Source organism: Quercus robur, chromosome 2 (assembly GCF_932294415.1).
Source record: "Quercus robur chromosome 2, dhQueRobu3.1, whole genome shotgun sequence".
Lineage (NCBI taxonomy): Eukaryota > Viridiplantae > Streptophyta > Magnoliopsida > Fagales > Fagaceae > Quercus > Quercus robur.
Genome location: NC_065535.1, coordinates 46,698,854 through 46,715,689, shown reverse-complemented (window position 1 = coordinate 46,715,689; position 16,836 = coordinate 46,698,854). Strand labels below are relative to the sequence as shown.

At 36.5% G+C, this 16,836-nt stretch overlaps 1 protein-coding gene across 1 annotated transcript in view; it reads right to left on the bottom strand.

The window, feature by feature from the left end:
• Positions 1–7,271, bottom strand: part of LOC126713793 (protein TRANSPARENT TESTA 9) — a 58,279-nt gene extending 51,008 nt beyond the window's left edge. The window contains exons 1-10 of the mRNA XM_050413659.1: positions 6,965–7,271; positions 4,498–4,549; positions 4,320–4,396; positions 4,105–4,238; positions 3,909–4,005; positions 3,719–3,776; positions 1,073–1,181; positions 837–960; positions 565–751; positions 60–385 (exon numbers count right to left, since the gene is read on the bottom strand). Of these exons, the coding sequence (XP_050269616.1) occupies positions 60–385; positions 565–751; positions 837–960; positions 1,073–1,181; positions 3,719–3,776; positions 3,909–4,005; positions 4,105–4,238; positions 4,320–4,396; positions 4,498–4,549; positions 6,965–7,017 (1,217 nt within the window). The 5' untranslated portion in view covers positions 7,018–7,271. The remainder of the gene's footprint in view (positions 1–59; positions 386–564; positions 752–836; positions 961–1,072; positions 1,182–3,718; positions 3,777–3,908; positions 4,006–4,104; positions 4,239–4,319; positions 4,397–4,497; positions 4,550–6,964) is intronic.
• Between the last annotated feature and the right edge of the window lie 9,565 nt (positions 7,272–16,836).

The window sequence follows — 16,836 nt, the reverse complement described above, 5'->3', positions numbered from 1 at the left end:
TAATTATCCCACAAAATTCATCATATAACAGAAATCAGAAGAGAAAAAGAATATTTTACCTCAAAGCCAAATTGGAACCAGTACTATCACTTTGGCTAATTACAACTTCCGGATGAATATGTGAAGAACTAGATGAGTTTGGTACGTTAACTCTCAAGCGTGCGCCATCCACACCAGTTAGACTGTCACTTCCTTGAGGTTGGCTATCATGTATAGAACCATGACCAAGCATATATCCATTAAGTTTAACTTCAGAAATTTGTCTGAAGGCCTCAAGCGGAAAGAAAAGAGCAGCAGCAATGGTATTTGCTAAATCTTTGATTTTGACAATTCGCAAGATGCAGCAGATTAAATATAGAGAAGCCACAGCACCAATTTGTATTTCCTGGGTTTACAATCCACCAATGTTAAATAGGAATAAGATGCATTTATACAACAAAAAGGTGTGCTAAAAAACTTATTATAGCCAACCTCTCTCTCTCTCTCTCTCTCTCTCTCTCTCTCTCTCTGTGTAAACAAACAAGCGGGGAAAAAAAGGAATAGTGAAGACAAATAGTTACTTACATTAACAGCTTCTATCCTTAAAGAAGGAAGAAGCAATGGAAATATCAAAAGCTGCAAAAGGTTATCTGTTATTAACTTTCCAACATCAGGAATCCCAGCAGAAATAACGTCACTAAAATAGTAGAGATTGTCCTCAATTTCATCTACAGCAGCAAGAATTGTAGAGATTGAGTCGGACCCAGGGTTTCTGTCTCAGTAGCCAAAAGATGCTTTTTAGGAATTAAGCATATTCTGCTCAATGTTATAATCAGAAAAACTATTAATATTCTTACTTCAGAGCATCAGAGACCAATCCATTTAAACTGATACACTGCTTCCGGAAAAACATAACCAAGTTTGAAAAATAATCAGCATGAGGGGCACTGGTGACATATCTATTTACACAATCATCTCCAACTGAAAAATGACAACCAGCATATTAGATATTAAACTTTTTCCCCTAACACCTAACCACATAGAGGGATAAGAAGACAAAAAATTGATCAGAAAAAGAATAAAAGAAACTCACCATGATAAACATTAAGTGTCAGAGCACGTACCGCAGTGCGGACCATGGTCTCCTCATGAAAAGCAAATCGTATTGCCTCAACATATAGTGGAAATGAAGCAACTTCATCCTAGACAAACAAAAGAGAACAGAAAAATCAATTACTATAAAACACAGCCATTTTCTCCCATTCCATTCTAAAAAGGAATGGCAAGCTGATGTTGCTGGACCCACAAGTAGGAAATAGTATAACTTTTTTTATTTTTCTTTGATAATGAAAAGAGGTGTCAAAAAAGTTTTCAATTCCTTGATTAATTATTATCAAACATGTGCACAGGAAGAAAGAAAGCTTTTGAAAGAAATAATTCATATCCACAATCTAAGTACTTTTACAGCTCATAACTACAGAGAGCTCTAGAAAGAATGTTAAAGGGTGAACAGAAAAAAGCTGTTAGGTTATCACATACCTCTAAAGACCATCAAACTTCCTGGATTATTATAGGGTGAATGACCCTAGCAAGAGAGTTTTAGTTCAGAACATGTTGAAGAAATGGAACGGGGACATTGTATTCTTGCAATAAACAAAAATAGAGAAAGTGAGTAAGTTTGTAGCTACAAGCCTGTGCCTGCCTTTTGTAGATTAAGTTAATGAAAAGGTTGGTAGAGAAGCTTAAAGTTTGTATAAAGAGTCATTGACGACTGTTTTATTTTGCAATAGGAAAACTTCTTTAACTAGATGTTTCCAGGTGTTTATGGGCCAAAAGAAGACAGCCTAAGCTAACAGGTAGGTGTGGGAGGAATTCCAACATTTATGAGAGAGGGAGGGAGGCTTAGTTATAGTGGGGTAATTCAGTGTAGAGGTTGGGTTGTAATGGATTTTCTTCTGCTGTGTTGGAGGACTTTATCTTAGGTAATTGATCTCCCACTGCAAAGAGGAACCTACAGGTGGTTGACTATGATTGCCCCTTTATGCATTGTATACAGAGGTTCCTTCAACATCCAGTGTGGGATCACTTCCCTATCTGTTCCACAATTGCAACATAAGGAGGGGAAATGCTCATTCATATTCGAAAACCTGTATCTGAAGGTGGAAAGTTTCGCAGAGTAAAGGTTCATGAGATGGTTATCACTTCCAAAGGCAGCTGAGTTTTGTTTTAAATAACATGCTAAAAGCATTTAATGAGGATTTGAAGAAGTGAAATAAGCAAATTTGGAGATGTGGTAGTAACCAAAAATAGGCTTATGGGCCGACAAATTCATACTTGATGCCGTAGAAGGGAGTGAAAGCTTATCGCATGAAGAAAAGAAACTGAACAGCAGCTGAAAGATTCACAAGAAGTGTCCTCTAACAACCTGATGAACATGTTCACAAAGCTTATGTAGAGAGGACCAATGTTACACACGACTGCAATTAATTAATTACTGGCTATTAAAAGGAAGTTATCAATTTTTCAAAGAGAATACCTAGTCAAAAAGGTATGGTACAAATTAACAAGACAAAACTACACTATTGGTCCCCAAAGTTTACCTACAAAGCACAAGTAGTCCCTTAAGTTTGAATTGAGCTTTATTGGTTCCTCAAGTTTATAAGATAAGCGAAATTGGTCCATCCGTTAGTCTTACTGCTTACATGGCTAACGGAGCTATGACATGTCAAATTTTAAGTTACGTGGTATCAAATTTAATATGAAAAAGTCAAGATTCAAAATCTGACATTAAAAAAATATATTAACCTAGTAGAAGAACCCAATCTAACCGGTGACCCATTTAGAAATGCATATTCCCATTTTCAAATGACATGGCCCAGATCTGAAATTAGAGGAGGAGGTTCCTAACAACACCGTTTTCCATCGCTCTCATTACCATCCTCTTCCATCTCGACCCATCTCTGATACACACAACCACTGGTGCGACAAACAACTCACCTACATATTAGTACTTTTAAAATCAAAACTAAGCATGATTATAATTTCTGCTTTTTTTGTGGTGGTTCTAAGAGAATGATGAATAGTAACCACTACGGCACTACTTTTGGGTTTAGGTCAAGATGAAAAGAACAATATAGAAGAGCAAGTAATTTACACCAAAGAGTTTTATATAGTCTGTGAAGTAAGTTGGCACTAGTAGAGGCTTGTAGGCTAGTAGCTAACTCATAAAGCTCAAGAAAATAACATATGTTTTTCAACGTGAAAAGAGATGTGGCACCAGTGGCTTTGCGTGTCAGAGGAATAGGTCTCAAGGGAGGAGGCGTTAAGCAGTGGACGATGGTGTTGTTACGAATATCTCATCTGGGTAATGAAATTTGAAATTGGGAATACCTGTTTCTAAACAGGTCACCCGAATTACGCTGGGTTCTAATAGATTAATGGCTTTCTTTCTTTTTTTTGAGAAGAGATTAATGGGCTTTTAACGAGTCAGATTTTGGATATTAATTTTTAATGGTATGTCACTTAAAATTTGCCACATCATAACTCTATTAGCCACATAGGCACTAAGACTAACTATTGTTAACAAAATGACCAATTGGGCTCATTTTTTAAACTTAAGGGACCAATAGTGTTCATTTCAAACTTAAGGGACTAATAGCACTTAGTAAGTAAACTTAAGGGACCAAAGTGTACTTTCGCCAATTAACAAACTAAAAAGTAAAAAGAGCAGAAAACTTACATTTTGAGTCTTCACAAGCAAAGAAATTGTATTCTTGTCCAGCTTTCCACTTATTGCTCTTGAAAAACAACAGTACATGGAGTTGAAATACCATATTCAACAAAAAAATTTCAGGTAATTCAATAGGTTCAGATAAACAATATGGATCAAGGAAAATCAACAATTTATTTTTATAAGTAGAAAAACAAACCTTAAGAAGGATATGTAGTAAGACAACAACTCTTCATGGCGGAAGTCAAATGAATAAGTAATTAGGTAGTTCATGTATTCATTACTGAACATATAGTCTGCAACAATAGGGTAGACCATTAAATTTATCCAAAATTCATATAACTTGCGGAGAAACTAAAGTGCAAACTAAGTTCTTTCTTCAAGAACAAACTTACATATTGCATGTTCGCTTTTTAGATTCTGGATCATAATACTCATTGTCTGTAGTAGCTGAAGTGAAACGATCATAGTTCTGCTAATCTTTAGTATACGTACAAATTGTCCCATGACTTGCTTCTCCATGAAAAACCTGCCAAGAGCCAGAATTACTAAAATTGCTGGCAGAAAAACATATGTACATCAAGGAACACTATGCATTGAGAAGTCTCACTCAAAAAAGCTTGAGTCATTTTGGTCACCATATGTTATCAACTCCGCAATTGATCTCAGTGCCTCAATAACAAAATCCTTCACGAGGGAACACCATTTGTAACATTGGTAAATCGACAAAAACAATAGCAGAGTGAGCGTTAAGTGAAAGTAGTGCAAAGAAAATAGATATCAGTTACCTTGTTAACTTCATTCACAATTTGAATTTTTGTCAACTGCTCAGTGAGATACCTGCTTTAGACAATAATTAGTCAAAGAAATATTCACTATAACCATCAGATATCATATGTTAATTTCTTTAAGACACCAAACCAGCCAAGGAATAACCCAGTACTCCTGAGGCACAAAGAATTGTGTTCAGGGCAGCTTGCAAGGAAAAGAATAAAGCACCAACTATACCAATGCACAGCATGCATATTTCCTTTGCTAAATAGAATTGGTTCGTATATCATATGATTTTTTTCTATGAATAAAATAATTTATTAAAATAAAGAACTATTACATTACACAAGAAGTTTTAAACAACTGACCCTAACTGATTAGAATCTAAAGTTCAACATATCTAAGAAATCTATAAAAGAAACAATAGGTATGTTGCCTAATGCAATCATCCAATCATACAATGGATGTAACATGGAATAGGACATTTAACAGCACCAAAAGTCCTGTTATTCCTTTCCCACCGTATGGTCAACAAGATACATAAAGGAGCAGCCTTCCAAATTCTTACACCCCTGTGATTATGGAACCTGCCTTGCCAACAAGCCAGCATTTGAACCATCATCTTTGGGCTTCAGCATAACCCAAATAACGCAAACACGAGACAGCGGGATTTCTGAAGTCATTATATGACTAGTCTTCGCCTTCTCTTTCGTTCTCTATTGCAAGGTTCCTAGAATTACTACATTCCTTCAGCTTTCACTAGTTTTGTATTCTAATACTTTTCCTTTCCTTTCTAAGTTTCTTGCTGTTCTGTTCTGTGTTTTACTCTATGTATACAACCCACGTACTTGGGTAGCACCATTTTTTTAAATCAATAAATGATTTACTTATCAAAAAAAAAAAAAAAAAAAAAAAGGAAGACAGCAGGTAGCCATAAACATTGAAGCAAAAGATGACCCACCATCTCTCCACTATTCTCACATACAGCAGCAATCCAAAATCATAATGGGTCGCTTTTGCAAATTATCAATAGTCAAGATACCCAGGGCTGTTGTCCATGTGAAAAATGCGACAAAACATCATAATACAATTTGAGATCAAATTTTCCACTCATAGTTCAAGTCTAGGAAATCCGATCCTCACCTAAGTAGATGGGAACCCTTCAACCTCGAGATTCAACTCAGATATTCATATTTTTTTTTTGTTGAATGTGAGAGGACATTAAAGACAAATAGCATAAATAATTTACATACATTTATACAATGTGATGACAAACCATATCCTTGTCCTACTCTAAAGATTTTCTATTTCAAAGTGATATGTTCTTTCTTTTGTTCAGTGTCAATGTCTTTGCTTCTTAGAAAAATAACTCTCATAATCAGAAAAATTCATATTGTATTACAAATTAGGCAATGCTTGACATTCCACAATTCCTTCCCTCACAAGACATGGTTTATATCAATCTTGCTACTGCAGAAAAATCAAGAATGGCTCAGGATTTCCCAATAACTGATAAATAAGAGCACACTCTTGCTAATCTGCAAAGGGATAAACACATATCTGTCTAACAAACATAGAAAGAAGAGACCAAGGAGGCAGAGGGTACAAAAAGAAGATGCAGCAGCAATAATACAAAGAACTTTTTTTTTTTCGCTATTTTTAAGTCACACCCACAACCTCACCCTCCATACAAGAGGAGGAGATGCCAATTGAGCAAGAGCTCATTGGCAGAATTACTACAAGAGACCCCTTTTTTTATGAGAACTTGTGTTTAATCATCAAGAAAGAAATTCTTCTTCCCTGAGCCCTGTTTGCGCTAGTGCCAGTAAGAACTACGTAAAAAGTCCCATTCAGAGTTTGATCACAAGCGCCTACCCCACGTTTAGACAGAGGGAGATTAGGGGAAGAGAAGGGTGCCTACCCCTATCCCAATAGAACTATAGCTCATTGTGACATTACCTTAAATCTGAATTGGTGTCCAAAAACTGAAGCCACTTGGTTAAAGGTCAACACACAACGCAAATGCTAGCGCTGAAAACTCAAGGTATTATCATCACTTACTTTTGCAGACACCAAAAAGTAATAATGATACAATATACACATCTGCTACTTTTTCACACACACTTATAGGCAGTGAAACTGTACCATACTAAGTTAGTTCAAAATTCTATTTTTTTTTTCCACAAAAAAATTTTTGAACAAATTGAGAAATATTGTCACCGTCACTGATACACATAATCATATAAAATAATCATTTACACAAAAGGAAACAAAATTGACCTTAATAGTTATTAAAAAGAAAAGAAATTGACTATTTGTTCGATTCTTAAACTTATGCACAAATTGAGTGCATAAGTTTGAAACTCAAAATTTGTAGTCAGTCACCCAAAAAAAAAAAAAAAAGCGCATAATTACACAATATAATTTGCGCTTAGCCAAGATTAATGGATATAACAATTAAGAAGAAAAATAGAGGAAGCAGACCTGAGTTCGTCTATGGAGAAGCGATCCCTAGATTTCCAGAAGGAAAACCACATGATTATTGGCAAATCAGAACTCTCAACTGGAATTCAATCTTAGCCCAAAGAATCGGATGTCATTTCGAATTCCAATTCAATCGGAAAAGAGAAGCTGAAGCATGTGAAAAAAGAAAGTAGTTTTTGTCTGTTTGTTTGGTTGTTTTTATGAAAACAGAGAGAAAAAAAATTAATTTCCAGAAACAAAAAGGCAGAGAGAGAGAGAGAGAGAGGGGCATAGAGGCATTGTGGAGCTGGCGATGCATGGATTAATGGATCGGGTTGAATTGAATTCACTTCCGGTCTTGGGTTGGGCCTCACTTCTTCAATTGGTATAGCCGTATTTTATCTAGAGGGAATTTGGGAACCAGCTGTGTTAGGGTCTACCATGTCGTAAGTTAACACGCATTTGAAATGTTTAAGCAAACTAGCATTTCAAGTTTTATAAACTCGAGATCTATATTAAAACTCGAGTCTCAAAGTCTCGCTTTTGTGCTGGATGAGTTGGATGAGCTGGACAGAAAATGACACAGATCTTCGAGTCTTGTTTTCTTACGGAAAACTGATAGATATCAAGTATTAGAAACTCGATATTTAATTAAAATTTGCATAAAACTCGAGTCTTATAGACTCGAGTTTCCCTGGGAAAAATTTTATAAACACAGACACGCATCAGTCACTAACTCAGCCCCCACTCTCACCCATAACACTCAGTCTCACTAACTCACTGCCTCACTCACCAATAACTCTCACACTTTTCACACCACATTGCCTCTCACTCTCACTCACCACATTGCCTCTCTCACTGCTCTTCCCTCTCAACAAATTCATATCTCAAGTAAGGGTTTTTTTATTTGATTGTTATTATAGTTGGGTATTAGTTGTTGGGTGTGGGTTAAAGAGTTTGACTATTTATTTTGTAGATAGTTAACATAACTTAATTATGATACCAATATTGTGAATTATAGAACTTTGTTTTGTTAGTGTTAATTTTTTGAGTATTTATTTGCATGGTTTTTGTTATCAAAATGTTATTCATCATTTCTAGGCTCTTATTTTTATCATGATCTTACAAGGTTTTTGACTTTATTCATCATTATTTTGGGTATGAAATGGATTGTGAATAAATTGTAATGAATGGGTATGAAATGGGTTGTGAATGAATTGTAATGAATGGGTATGAAATAGTTATGTAATGAAATGAGGACTTACTCCCTTCGAATGAATTGTAATGGAATGGGTATGTAACTCATGCCCTTTGAATGTGTAATGAAATGGCTTTTTTGTATTGGGTATGAAATGGGTATGTAAATGTTATGGGTATGTAATTAGATAAAATATTATTGTATACTTTTACAAGGATTTTGGCTTTTTTTTGTATTGGGTATGAAATGGGTAGTCTTCGCATGACGAAAAAGGGATTTGGGTATGAAATGTGTAACGAATGTATAATGAAATTCATACCCTTTGAATGAATTGGAATTTGTACTTTGTATAGTTTGACTAGATAAAATGTTTTTTAACTAATGTAGTAACTTGACTCTAACAATTTCACAATGACTGTAATTGATATAATCCTATATCACGGTAATTTGCTTAAGAATGCCAATGCGAACAAGGAATTGCCATTTAAAGGGCCGGGTATAAAGTATTATTATACCCAAATTGATTGTAAGTTGAAGACCCTTGATGAATTGAAGATAATAGTTATAGAAGAATTGAGTGCGAATCTTACTGTACACAACATACAAATTATTTATCGTATGCCACATGAAGTTTTGAAGCACCGGATTAATTACAAGTATATGGTGATAGAAACAAACAAACATGTAAAGATCATGTTTGACAAGGTAGAAAGAATACCTAAAGCAAATGGTATTAAGTTGTACGTACTGTTTGAGCCGCGTGCAGAAGTTGGTATCGAAGAAATCCAACAAACAACCACGAGTTTACAGGTTACAGTTCCGAATGCTCAATATAAGTATTCTACACTTGTAGAGGATGAAGATGTTTATGCCGATGATGATGATGATGATGATGACGATGACGATGATGATGATGATGACTATGTTGATGAGACTATTGCCATTAACAGTGAAGATTTTGTCGATAGAGATGAGTATGAAGAGAGGATTGAACGAGGGGACTTTGAGAGGGACATTGATGATGATGAGACATTGGACGGTAGTGAACTTGATGCAAACAATGTTATTAGTGTCCAAAACATTACGAACACAATCCCTACCTACGCACCTCTTACCTTGTCATTTTCTGCAAATACTTGACAAAATATGATTGATCCTTCAAATATTAAGATACCATTTGTGTCTACTTGGAGAAGGGGGATGAATTTGTGCAAAGGGTTGAATTTTGCTAATAAAGTGGAGGTGAAGCATGCATTAACAATTTGTGCCCTCAAGGAAAACAAACATTTTATGATTAGTAAGTCGATGAAGATCAAACTTTGTGCGAAATGCGTGGATGAGTCATGCAAGTGGTACGTCTGCATAGTCATGAAGCCCAATCTCCACATACTATGGATGGTCACCATGTATGTGGGTCCTCACACATGTATACTGATTGGGGTGCGAAATGATGGTAGAATGATGAATTGTAATTTTATTGCATTGTTTTGTGCAACCTATTTGGCTTTCTTTACTTCTTTGCATCTTTGCATGTTAGCCTACATGTTCATGCATGAGTCCTTGCTTGCTTGGGTCATCAAGCTTAATTCCTACTATCTCGTGCAAGTTCACACCCGTCTTTGATACATGAGACCTCGAGTCCCTTTAGGAATTTTGCTTGATGGCACGTGTGTCGTCCATACTCCAACCTCATGGAACTACGGACACTCGATCCAAACCTACATTTATCCTCCTAGGACACCCTCTTTTTTCTGATAACATGTTTGTGTGCCCCCATTTGGCTCTCTTTGCTAGTATGTCTTTTTGCATGCTCTCTTTACCTCTTTGTTATCTCATTTGCTTGTCTGTTGGCTGCTTTCCTTGTTTTTTACACATACATTCTTGGAGCAAAGATGCTTGGAGGAAGGGCACAACTTCCTAGGTGTGAGCAAAAAAGGCAAGGATGCAAGCAAGAAGACGTAAGCCCAAAAAAGGCAAGGTTCAGTAGATTAGGAGGCCTAACCTCCTCAAGTGGTTTTCTCTCTCTCTCTCTCTCTCTCTCTCTAAGCCTTTTCCCTAGAATCGTGTGTTAGGGTTTCCTCCCCATGTATCCTTTATCATTCCTGCACTTTGCTTGGGCCGTATTCCTTGGGTATGGCATATGTCTATTTTACATTTCCTATACCTTGCTGAGCCATACCCTTGGAACGTTGACAAAGTCTGCTTTACTTTCCCACTCTGTGTGATAGCATTGTGTATGATGTATATATATCTATATATGCTTGTATGTGGGTGATCGTGCACTTTGTATGATGGAACCTCATGGTTATATAAGCGACCCTCTTTAACCATGAGTGCTCTTGACCTTATAGGGTGGGTATGTGCCTAAGGCAATTGTTGTAGGTGCATATTCATGTCATATTATGTGTATAATCATCGCAGTGTGATTGTACCGACCTATGTCACCAAGTGACATCGATTTCCTCCTGTATGCGACACGCATCAATATGTTTGATGCTTTGAGGGGCTCCAACTTATCCTAGCACAAGCATGTTGGTGTGCACTGTATACATAGGCATGAAACCGTACCGATGTGCCATAGCACACCAAACGTGAAGCTTTGTCGAATTTTCGCTATGAAAATGGGGCACCTCCGTTGCCGTATTCTCACAGCGAAAGCTTGGTGAGAACAATGTTTTGTGTGCAATGATGCACCTGAGGAGAAGTGTTGCCAGATTTCTGCCATGAAAATAAAGAGAAATGCTGCCAGATTTTCGTCATGGAAATTTGGCACTGATTCCCAAACACACTAAGGAAGCATCGATCGAGACCACACCTTTCCCAAAACCAAACCTCAAAGCCCAATTCGTTTAAAGCCTCAAAAGCTAATGTCAATTGCTTGTTTTCAATTGCCAATATGCTTCAATTAAGATTTTACCAAAATAAATTACAGTCTATGGATAAGCGTTATGGGGTGCCTAATACCTTCCCCATACCTAACCAAACTTCTAAACTCAAGAATCTAGATTTTTTATCCGTCCGTATTGGTGGCAACTTCACTTACCTTTGGTAACTCAATTAAAATTGACTCATTTTCCAATCACACACCAGAGGTATAACCTTCCTCCACAACACCCAAGCCTGGATGCTTCAAGCACGCATGAACATCGCCGCAATGGGTGGTCGAACCACCACGAGGCATCGATAGGCATTAGCACTCGAGGCTTTTAAAAGAACTGGGCTTTAAGGTTTGATTTTGGAAAAAAGGTGTGGCCTTTATCAATACTTTTTTGGCACATTTGAAATCGTTGCCACATTTCCACCATGAAAATTCAACAGCATTTTGCCTTATTTTCGTGGTGAAAATTCGGCAGCATTTCGCCTCATGTGCATCATAGCACATAAAACACTATTCTTACCAAACTTTTGCTATGAAAATATGACAAAAAGATGCCTCATTTCCATGATGAAAATTCGGCAGAGTTTTGCATTTGGTGTGCTATGGCACATCGACAATGTTTCATACCTGTGTATACAGCATGCGTTAGTATGTTCATACTAAGGCAAGCCAAGGCTCACAAAAGCATTAAACACACAAACGCATGTTGCATACACGGGAAAACTGATGTCACTAGCTGACATGGATCGAGGCAATCACACCGTGACAATCATGCACACAATGTAGTATGAATAAGCATCTACGACAATCACCTTGAATACATACCCACACTCCAATGTCAAGAGCACCCATAATCATAAGGGGAGTACCTTCCTAACCATATGAGTCCATCATATAAAATGCATGATCATCTTAAAACAAACAAGCACACACACACACACACACATACATATATATCAAGCATGCAAAATGCAAGCACATAGAGCAGGAAAATAAACTAGACATTGTTAACGTTCCAAGGGTATGACCCAATAAGGTACAAGAAAAGGTAAATCAAACACCACACCTAAGGAACGTCCCAAGCAAGCTACAGGAAATGTAAATCAAACATTGCCTACATCCAGAGAGTATGACCCACCAAGGTACAAGAAAGGTAAATCAAATATTGTCATATCCTAAGTATGCGGCCTAAGCAGGGTACAAGGAAAGAAAACCCTAGTCTAGAAAGCTATAAACATAGTTCTACAAAAAGGGCTAAGAGAGAGAGAGAGAGAGAGAAAGGGAGAGAGAGAGAAGGGGGGGAGAGAACCACACGGGGAGGCTAAGCCTCCTAATCTACTAATCATTGCCTTTTTCAGGCTTGCTCATTTTACTTGCATTTTGAAAGTTGTGCCCTCGCTTCAAGCATATACATGCAACAAAAAGAAAACAAAGCCAGCAGACAAGCAGAAGGGAAAGAAACAAATAAAACACGAAGCAAACTCACAAGACAAGCAAACAAGGCACACAAAGGGACAAACAAGCATGTTATCAAACAAATAAGCAAGAGAGGGGTGTCCTAGAGGGAAAAATGTAGATTTGGATTTGGTGTCTGTAGTTCCATTAGATTGGAGTACAGACGACACGTTTGCCATCAAGCAAAGTTCCTAAAAGGAACTTGAGATTTCGTGTACAAAGACGGGTGTGAACCCGCATGAAATCATGGATAAGAACCAAAGTTGATGACACAAACATGCACACAAAAACACATGCATGAGCACATAAACAAAGATGCAAAGATGCAAAGATGCAAACAAAGCAAATAGAGCCAAACAAGTTGGCACAAAGAAAGCATAAAGAAACTAAGCATGTTATCACATAAAGGGGAGAGCTAATCATGTTATAAAGTACATACAAGGCTGACACAAGAAACCCTAACATGCAAAGCTAAACAAAGGAGAGAAAGGTAAGCATCAAGCAAGCCAACATCATGAAGATGTACTCTCACACATGTTTGCATCCAAACAAGCCACAAAAGGGGAGTAGATACAACCAAACAAACAAGAAAGCCCCAAAGACCAACAAGCACATACCCACAAAGGGAAAACAAACAATAACATGGCAAAGGCCTAGGTCTAAGCAAACAAGCATGGATCTAAAGGATAAAGCATGGAAAAGAGCAAACCAAACACAAACTTGCATAAAAGAACTAATCCAAACCCTTTATTGAAATTTGGGTGTATGGATATAGGCCTAGACCACTAGATTTAGATCTACACCCTACCTAAAAGCCAAAACACAAGAAAAATGCATAAACAAGATGGTATAAAGCTATAAAAACACAAGGCATAGCATCCAAACAAAGCTTTAAGCACATGAACATGGCAAGAAGCACAAACAAATAATTCAGACATATCTTAGCCCAAAAAGGCTAGGCCAACATCATCAAAGCAATAAAACATGTTAAGAAAGCAAGTAGACATGCTAGAAAAGCAATAAAACATGCTAAGAAGAAAGATAAAGCAAAAACATACTAGGAAAAATAAAATGTAGTAATAAATATGCATAAAATTAAATTGGTGTAGATTGTAGCTAAAAAGCTACATCTACACCCCAAAACCTCAAATCCAAGGAAAATGAACCAAGGAGAGGGAGATGAGAGCAAGAATACTACCTCTTGATTGATGGGAAAGGTGGGAAATCAAAGGTTTATGCGTGTGTTTGTGAGAAAATTTAGAGAGACAGAGAAAGGGAGAGAGAGAATCTATCTAGAAAATGCTCCAAAATGCCCAAATTCTTTTTTCTTGATTTGGGGGGTCTGGGGTATTTATACTAATTTTGTGACCCTTCAGCTTCCGGGGGCCTTTCCATCTCCAATGGCCCTTAAAGGTGCACCAGGGTTGGTTTCTGTCATCAAAAATTGTCTTTTCTCAGTTTTGACTTCGATCCCATATTTGAAGGCCTTTCCATACTTTGATTGAGCTGATCTAGATATCCCTAGAAAGGCATGGATGTCTAGTTTTCAAAACACTTAACAATTTGAAAATCCAACGGTTGGATAACAAGTTATAACCTCGAGAAATGAGCTTTTGCAACCAGCATGGTTTTCAAGATATTTCAACCGTTTTAACTCTGATTTCGGCCCACAAAAAGTTGTTAGAAAGAGAATTCAAATAATCTTTGCAATGACATTGGTTCCAACTCATCCTAACAATCGGATCAAAACTAGGTTTTCGGGTGCTCTCAACAGTTAACCTCGAGTCAAAGTTGACAAAAATCTCTAATAAGCTCGGGTTTGATGTAAAAACATGAAAAATGTTGTTTCGGGGTTGTTTTGACCAACTTTGACTTTTGGTCAACCCTGGGTTGACCAGGGGCATTTTGGTAATTTTGACCTAAAAAGGCATTTTAAGTACTCTGATGCTCGAACGATTTGTACCATGTCAATCTAGATGTTCCCATGGCCCCCCAGTGAGAAATTAATATTTTGAGAATTTTCAGGGTCTAGCACGTAAATCAAGGGCGGACGAAATAAAGTATCTACAGCGGCCTAAAATTTTCTCTATATCAGTACACCACTTTCAAACACACGTTCAAAAAAGAAATTATAGTTACTATTTATCTCTAAAGCTTATCCTTTATATTTGTTTGAAAAATAAAAACATATATTTCCAAATTATAATATATGCAAATTATTAACCTTTACCCAAAAAAAAAAGAGAGCCTTTAAGTATGTGCAATGCGTGTGCTTAGAGGTTAGTAGTTATACAACTATTACATAAAATAATCACCTTAAACTCATGACCAATGTTAAAATATTTAAGAGGTATTTGGTATGAGGTAATGTTTTAGGATTTCTGTTAGTGTTAAAAATGTCTATCCCTTTCTTGTAGAAATGTGGATTTTTATCAAAGCAAAAGGGTATCCACATTCTCATGTCTTATAAACTAGTAATTTTAGCCACTCCTCCCTATTCTTTAAAAAAGTAGAAATAAAAATATAAAATATAAAATATAAAATAATTATTTAAATAATTACTTTTATATTATACATGTTATTCATAAAATGTTATACTATAGTTTTGTTGAATATGCTTCACCACTTTTGGGAAGTCTACATGGTTTCAAAAACTATTCATTTTTTGCTAAAATACCTTTTTGGTCCCTATACTTTTTCAATTTGGACTTCAAGTTCTTATAAATTTATTTTGGTCCTTCTATTTTTAAACTTGCTATCATTTTGGTCCTTACATCTTTAGACTTGCTAATATTGTGGTCCATGTCATAATCTCACTTACATTAATCGCAATTTTAAATTAGTAGTATAGTCCATTAATCACGTAGGCATTCTTTGTAAGTGAGATGATCATAGGGACCAACTAACAGCAAGTATAAAAAATATAAGGACCAAAATGAAGTTATAAAAACTTAATGATCAAATTGATAATATGAACAAAATTTAGGTACCAAAAAGGTATTTTAGCCTTCATTTTTGGGTTCTTGAGCCCAACAAATGGGCTTGTAACTTTTGCCCCAATGAAGTGTGCTTCTTTGAAGGCACATTAGTTGTGGCCTTTGCTTTCCCAATTCCACTTGAGTAGTGCTACAAGCAAAATATTTTCACAATAATTTCACAACAAAGTCTAGTTGGTAAGTTTTTATTGGTTCACATCTAGGTTCATCACTTGTTAGAAAACATGGTTTTCTAACACATACAAACCAATATAGTGGAAGCAACACAAAACCTACTCCATTTATAAGAGATAACATTCAATCTTTAATTCTAGAACAAAGAATAGTAGACATCTCATTTTATACCCCTTACAACTCAAGCCCCCATTCTCCAATGATAATATCACTAAAGGGCTTATAACTGGTGAATGGCCATGCAAAAGGAGCTATTTGAGTGATGTAGATACCGTATTTTGTCCGTCCTCGATTTGAGTGTCGGACCCCTAAAATTCTAAAAGTATTAACTTCTCACCATGGGGCCACAAGAAAATCTAAGTTGACGTGGCATAACTCGTTCAAGTATTGGAACACTCAAAGTTCCTTTTAAAGTCAAATTGACCAAAACGCCCCTAGTCAACCCTAGGTTGACCAAAAGTCAAAGTTATCAAAATCACCCCAAAACTACATTTTTCATATTCTAACATCAAACCCAACCTATTCAGAGATTTTGTCACCTTTGACCAACTTTGACAAAGTTTAACTTAAGGTTAACTCCCGAGGGCATCAGAAATCCTAATTTTGATCCAACCATCAAAACAGATTGAAACTAATGCCATTGTGAAGATTATTAAATTAAATTTCTAAAGACTATTCATGGGTCAAAATCGGAGTTAAAACTATTAAGATATCTTGAAAATCGTGCTAGGCGCGTCAGTTCGTTTCCCAAGGCCATAATGTATGATCCGACCGTTGGATTTTCGTTATGTCAGGTGTTCTAGAAACTAGGGGGGGATGTTTGGTAAATGTGTTTGAAAACATGTGTGAAAATACATGAGGGTGAAAAAGTGTAATGTTGTTTAAAAACTGAAAATGTGTGTTAAAGTGGATGTACCAAACACCCCCTAGACATCCATACCTTTCTAGGGACACCAAGATCAACTCAATCGGAGTTCGGGAAGGCCTTTAAATGTGCAATCGAAATCAAAACCAAAAAAGACAAAATGGCTAATGTCAACAGTCAGCCCTGGCGCACCCTAAAGTGCTGTCGGAGCTAACATACGGTCCTTTAAGGGCCACTAGAAGTTGAACAGTCACAAAAGCTCCTTAAATACCTCTAAACACCCTCATGACAAAAAAAAAAAAAAAAAAAACAAAACAAAACAAAAAA